The sequence below is a fragment of the Artemia franciscana genome, chromosome 2 (genome assembly GCF_032884065.1).
Source record: "Artemia franciscana chromosome 2, ASM3288406v1, whole genome shotgun sequence".
Taxonomy (NCBI): Eukaryota; Metazoa; Arthropoda; class Branchiopoda; order Anostraca; family Artemiidae; genus Artemia; species Artemia franciscana.
In genome coordinates this window covers 27,967,628-27,973,627 of record NC_088864.1, presented here as the reverse complement: position 1 = coordinate 27,973,627, position 6,000 = coordinate 27,967,628, and the positions used below count along the sequence as shown (strand labels likewise).

At 34.4% G+C, this 6,000-nt stretch overlaps 1 protein-coding gene across 2 annotated transcripts in view; it reads right to left on the bottom strand.

Annotated features, from left to right (window-relative positions):
• Positions 1 to 282: 282 nt before the first annotated feature.
• LOC136039563 (large ribosomal subunit protein eL24-like) overlaps positions 283 to 6,000 on the bottom strand; it is a 126,417-nt gene continuing 120,699 nt past the window's right edge. For both annotated transcript variants that reach the window (XM_065723414.1, XM_065723407.1), the window contains exon 5: positions 283 to 404. In XM_065723414.1, coding sequence (XP_065579486.1) covers positions 324 to 404 — 81 coding nt within the window. In that variant the 3' untranslated portion in view covers positions 283 to 323. The remainder of the gene's footprint in view (positions 405 to 6,000) is intronic.

Genomic DNA, 6,000 nt, shown 5'->3' with positions numbered 1-6,000 from the left:
GTTCTAATCCTCAATGGGCCTTCGCCGATTTTGTTCGTAGATAGCAGTTGTAGCCTCTTCTTTAGTTAGATATTATTTTTGTGTTTGGTATTTTATTTTACCCGTGGTGATTTTTACACTTTTGATTCGAGATCAGAGTATGTAGAAAACATTTCATTATATACTGGAATGAAAAGAAAGAACCCTTTCAACATGACTGTTTTATCATGTAATTTCTACAAGCAAGAAATATTATTGTTACTTAGACCTACAATCAAGCTCTAAAATAAAAATCCTCAACCATAGACTGATAGGATGTTTATTTCCAGAGAAAAGATACAAATTTATCTTTTGCCACCAATCCTTGGAGCCGACTTTTGAGTAGGACGAGCTACCTTTTGTTGAGACTTCTGGGCTTTTTGAGGCTAAAATAAGAACAAAGTTTTAGTAAGTCAGACGCTGCATTTGAAAAAAGTAACCTTTGTTACAACTGATATTAATTTATATATTACTACCACAACGCAGAAAGCTTTCGCTTGCCGCGCATAAATATAAATATATAATAAAGCACGAGTAAAGTTATAAAGAGGTCAGTGTTGACAGCCGGACAGATTCAACATAGTCCCCATTCACTCAACATTATCACTGGCTATACAACTGTATGCTTAATTCATAGGATCAAAACAAGCCTTAAAAATTTTCTCCGATTTTCCCAATAAATTTTTTTTTTCAATATTCGTCGTGAAATATGACATTTTATTCAAAATTTTGGCATTTGCAAATCGATGAAAAGTAAAAAGAGGATACTCTAAGGTTTAAATGAAAGATCCCTAGACCCACAATATTCCCGAATTAGTCGACTCAATCTTTTATTTATGTCTATATTTCGACAGCATAACTCGTGAAAAGTGATTCTTTTTAAATTATTAGCATCACCTTTGCGATTACCTCAAACAAAAATTTACTAATATTCCCCTTTGAAAAGTAGTTCAGATATACTGAACATTTGTCGGGCACGGGTCTAGAATATCTATTTTGGATGGCCAGTTGTTGTTTTTTTTTCTTAGATAGAAAAAAACATCATACAAGGAAAATTGTAGGCACTATTTTTGTATAAGTACTGTTATGCAAAATATGATGGAGATTATTACAATTCAACAGCCAATAGAAAAGAGAAGCAGAAACTTTTATTTTGTTTTACGAATAAAAAGGATATTTCAGCCGCAAAACTCTTTTAATTTTATAGGTTCTCATGATTACTTACCGCTAATTTTCATTCAAATGCAAAGCAGGGCATTTGTTTTAATTTGACCACGGTTTCTAACGCTATTTATAAGAGTGAAAATGCAAGGAATATTGCGGATGAAGACAGTGTTTTTCTCAGAATTTTTACATCTATTGTTCTGCCTGATTTTGAATGTACTTGTCTGAGGACAAAATGAAACTGTTTATATAGGGACGAAGACCACACTGCCTTTCCATCACAAACACCAAAAACAAGAACACTGCTTATGTATTCAAATACTATATCTACAAAAATCAGTGAGAAACCAAGATTACAAAATACGGTCTCATCTCATTTAAATACATTTTATATCATTTTACGTACTTATTTAGAAGTGTGAAATTTTATAAAGCAGTTTCTGGCTTCCTCCAGGCACAGCGGAGCCTAGCATTTGGTGTAGCTGATGCGGGTTTCCATGACACATGGGGCATTTTTGCACATGTTTTGAAGAATATTTTTTCCAGGCCAATGGGCAAAAGTCACCTCTTATGACAGAACATGGTCTTCGGGATTTAGCCTTCCTCTTTTGAAAAGGCCGAGCAACAGAGGGGCCACTGATCTCCTTTTCCTGACAGGGTTGGTCAAGGGGACCGAACGTGGCCTCCCTCATCTCATGGGCATCACCTCTTCACTCGCAATTAGAGACTTGACCACTTCTAGGCAGAAAGTCAGGGAATCCATTGAGCTCTTGGACTTTTGAGCCTTTCGAAATTCGGTGCATTCAAGCCAGCTTTCAACTACCGCCAGGATCGTGTAGAACACAAGCCGCAGTGTCCACTTCCTGGATGGAATGAAGTCTTGATAAAGCAAAACCATTTGGTCGAGTCTATGGTAGTGAAGGGGTTCCAGTTTTAAAAGCACTCACCCATAGGGAGTGTACAAATGGAGATACAGGACGTTATTACGCGCACCTGTAACGGTATAGCACACCTACGTAATGGGGAATGTTTACTTTTGCCTGTTACGAAATGTTACCTAAGAGTGTTTTAAGAAACCTTCAGGGGCCGACCAAATCAGGATTTCTTTGGATGTTACGTCATAGGGTTTGGTTGTTACATAATAGTGTTTTAAAAAACCTACGAGGGCCATGAAAAAACCTACAGGATTTCCTCAAGTGAGGACATGGTCCCAATTCTTCATCAACCAATATTTGCATGCTTTACACACACATGTAGCCATTTCGTATCAGCAAACTTTAGCAAATGTTGTGCAACACCTTTGCTCTAATAGGAATTTAAACTTTAATAGGGTTTAAAGGGAATTCTTTCAGGGGGATAAGACAAAAATGAGGGATATTTTACAGAAAAATTTGAATTAGTGAATATTTTCTCCGTCTGTTTTATTCTTTCTATAATATAGTAAATGAAAAAAAAAATATTCTTCACACTTTTCTTTCTTGAGCTTCTAATAGCTTACGCATAGCTACTCATGTCCTCAAGCATTTAATCAAAACCATTGTAAAAAAAAAAAAAAAAAAAAAAAAAAAAAAATCCAATAACTTGAACCTAATCTCAAAATGCCCCCACTTCAACTTCAACTTTTTCTTTATTCAACTCAAAAAATACACAAACAATATTATGCCCCAACAGAGAGCAGAGCTCGTAAGGCTGGGACAGTGCAAAAACATGTAAATATATAAATATCAGGCAGGAGGGGCGTGGGAGGCCGTCCCAGACACAGGGACACAAAAACAAACACACAAATTAGAAGATCAAATAATTTAAATTTCCATCATCAATGGTGAATAATCAAAATTTTAGCAAACAATCTTTAATATTTGCTTTTTTAAATTTAGCTGAGATTTTTGCTGAGATTTTTGGGATGGATCTCAAACAGAATTTTATCATTCAGCTTATGATTGTTAGAAATGAAGGGTATTTGGTATCTAATCGAAAACCTTGACCTTTCAGAGCTTACAAAAGGAATTTGATACATCCTAGACCTCCGACAATCCGAACGAGGAAGTAAGATTAACAGAGATTTGTCATAGAAATAATTTTTAGAATTTTGGATTTGAAAATGCCATATGGAAGTATTTAATATTCGTATATCATTTAAATCCAACAAATTTAAGAAGAGGAATAATGTTTTAATTTCCGAAACATTTTCAAGTTTTGAAGGTCGATGTAAGAAATTTCCAAGTATTCTTATTGTCCTATTTTGTAGTACCTGTAAGGGTTTTATATGCTTCCAAAATGTATTAAGATATACAACTGAGCAATAATTCAAATAAGAAGTAATTAGAGAGTGGTAAATTATTTTTAAAATGGTAAAAGGCAAAATATTCTTCACACGGTACATTGACCCAATATTTTGCGCAAGTTTTAATCTTAAATACTCAATATGATTATGAAATGACAAAAGGGGATCAGGAAAACTTCTAAATAACGATATGATTGGACCCTACAAATTTTTTGATCACCAACCTGTAGCTCCTCACAAGAAATCTCTCGAGTGGAAAGTTTTGAACGACCAAAAACCATAAAATTAGTTTTCTTAAAATTCGGTACTAGTTTATTAGAAACAAACCATCGATTAACTGAGGTAACACTTATAGTCAGATTTTCGATCAATGTCAATGAATCCCTAGCTTTAACTGTTATAGCTGTATCATCTGCAAATAGAACTGCATGGCTAATATTCTCATGCAAACCTCGGGGAAGATCATTAATATAGATCAAAAATAAAAGTGGACCTAATACTGAGCCTTGGGGGACACCAATATCAATGAGACTTTTTAAATTAGTCATTTTTCCACCGACATTTACTGTGATTTTGCGTCCGCATAGGTATGATTTAATAATTTGCAATCCTTTCCCTCTTATGCCGGAATTTATCATTTTGTCAAGAAGAATTTCATGATTTAAAGTGTCAAATGCTTTTTTTATATCATAGAAAACAGTAGCCACATGGAAATCATCATCTAAACAATCATTTATTTCCAATAAAAGAGCTGCAACTGTTTGTTCTGTCGAACGGTTTGCCCTAAATCCAAATTGATATTTGGTAAAGAAATTTATTTTATCTAAATAGCTAGAAATCCTTTCTTTTAAAATTTTTTCAAACACTTTAGATAATGGCGATAAAATTGCAATTGGACGATAATTACTTACAACAGATTTATCGCCTTGTTTATACAACGGAATTACTCGGGCAATTTTCCATCTACTAGGAAATATACCTGAATTGATACTCAACTTAAATCCAACCCGTCCCTATTGCACCCCACACCTTCTATACCAATGTTAGATTCCGTAGTTTTCACGCCCCCTTGACGATAAAAGATATTTTTTCAAAGAAAAGTAATGAATTCAACTAACCAAAAATAGAATCAAATAATCTAGCTAAGTGAAGGTGAGTTATGCAGTGAAAATGAAAAAAAAATGAAATATCAGAAAGAAAACTTTCAATTAATGAGTATCATAGACCGTAAGTTTTTTTTATTCCGTGATTAAATTTTGCTTTCGTTCTCTCTATAATAAGCAATAGTCAAGGAAAATATGTGCCCCTTTTTTAATTTGCTAATTGACCAGGATCTAGGTCACTCCTCAAAAATCATAGATTACGCTTAATCACAACTCGCCAAATAGATCAGAAAAAAATAATAATCTAAATTGCGATTTGCTTGTAATATCATAGTATTCAAATTTACCTGCTAACTAGGATGGACCCTTTCACGCAATTACTGCAAGACCGGCTGTTCGCTTTAAGCTAACCCTTACCCGAGTGGTAGTGTAATTCACGGTTTTTGAACACATTAGCCAGGTTATACAATTTTAACTCTTCTGCTAGAATATGCTTGAAAGCGCTTTATTAGAGGGTATGAATTTACAGGGGACGATAGAAAATTACCAGGATCCCATTTAAAGAATAGTGGATCACGTGACGTTTCTGTTTCCTTAAAATAACGGTAAACCCTATGTTTACCTACAAGCCCTATTCCATGAAAATCCGTATATATGATTTAAATATATAATATGTATACACGTCTAGTCTCTATTAGGTTCTGGTCATAGAAAATGGCAGTAAAAATCCCTTGTTTGCTGATACGAAATGGCTACGTGTGTGTGTAAAGCATGCAAATATTGGGTGATGAAGAATTGGGACCATGTCCTCACTTGAGGAAGTCCTTTAGGTTTTTTTCCTGGCCCTCGTAGGTTTTTTAAAAGTATCTTGTTCAACACGTTTATAATATCCACATTCCGGACTCTTCTTGTTAGACGCATATCAGATGAACCAGGAAAAAACTCTAGAAAGTATGTAAAAAGACAGGAAAAAACACCAAAAAAGAAAACTACAAAACGTGCAAGTCACACTGTCCGAGAAGACAAGAACGTCACACTTTGAAAAATCAGTGACCTCTGTTCGTACATTTTATTGCCGAAAATAAGTGCCAAAAGATGGTTCTGAATATGAAGAACAAAAATTGAGTAGTTGTTTACATTATTATTCTCATAGAACATCAGTAGAACTGGAATAATCATACCTGGTATATCCAGTTCCTGACACACGGATTGGAGTTAAATTAAAAAAAAAAAAAATTGAAAGTTAACATAATTCTGATGGAAACTGTACCACTTATGTTATGTTTTGAACATCGGTGAGTAAGGAACATAAATCTACGATGTCACGGCATCTATCGGGTTTTTGAAAATGGCGCATTTAGAGTATGAGCTCAGTCGAAGGCACAGTGACTGAAAGAGTTAAGATTTATAGGCTATTCCCTTAAACTAAGA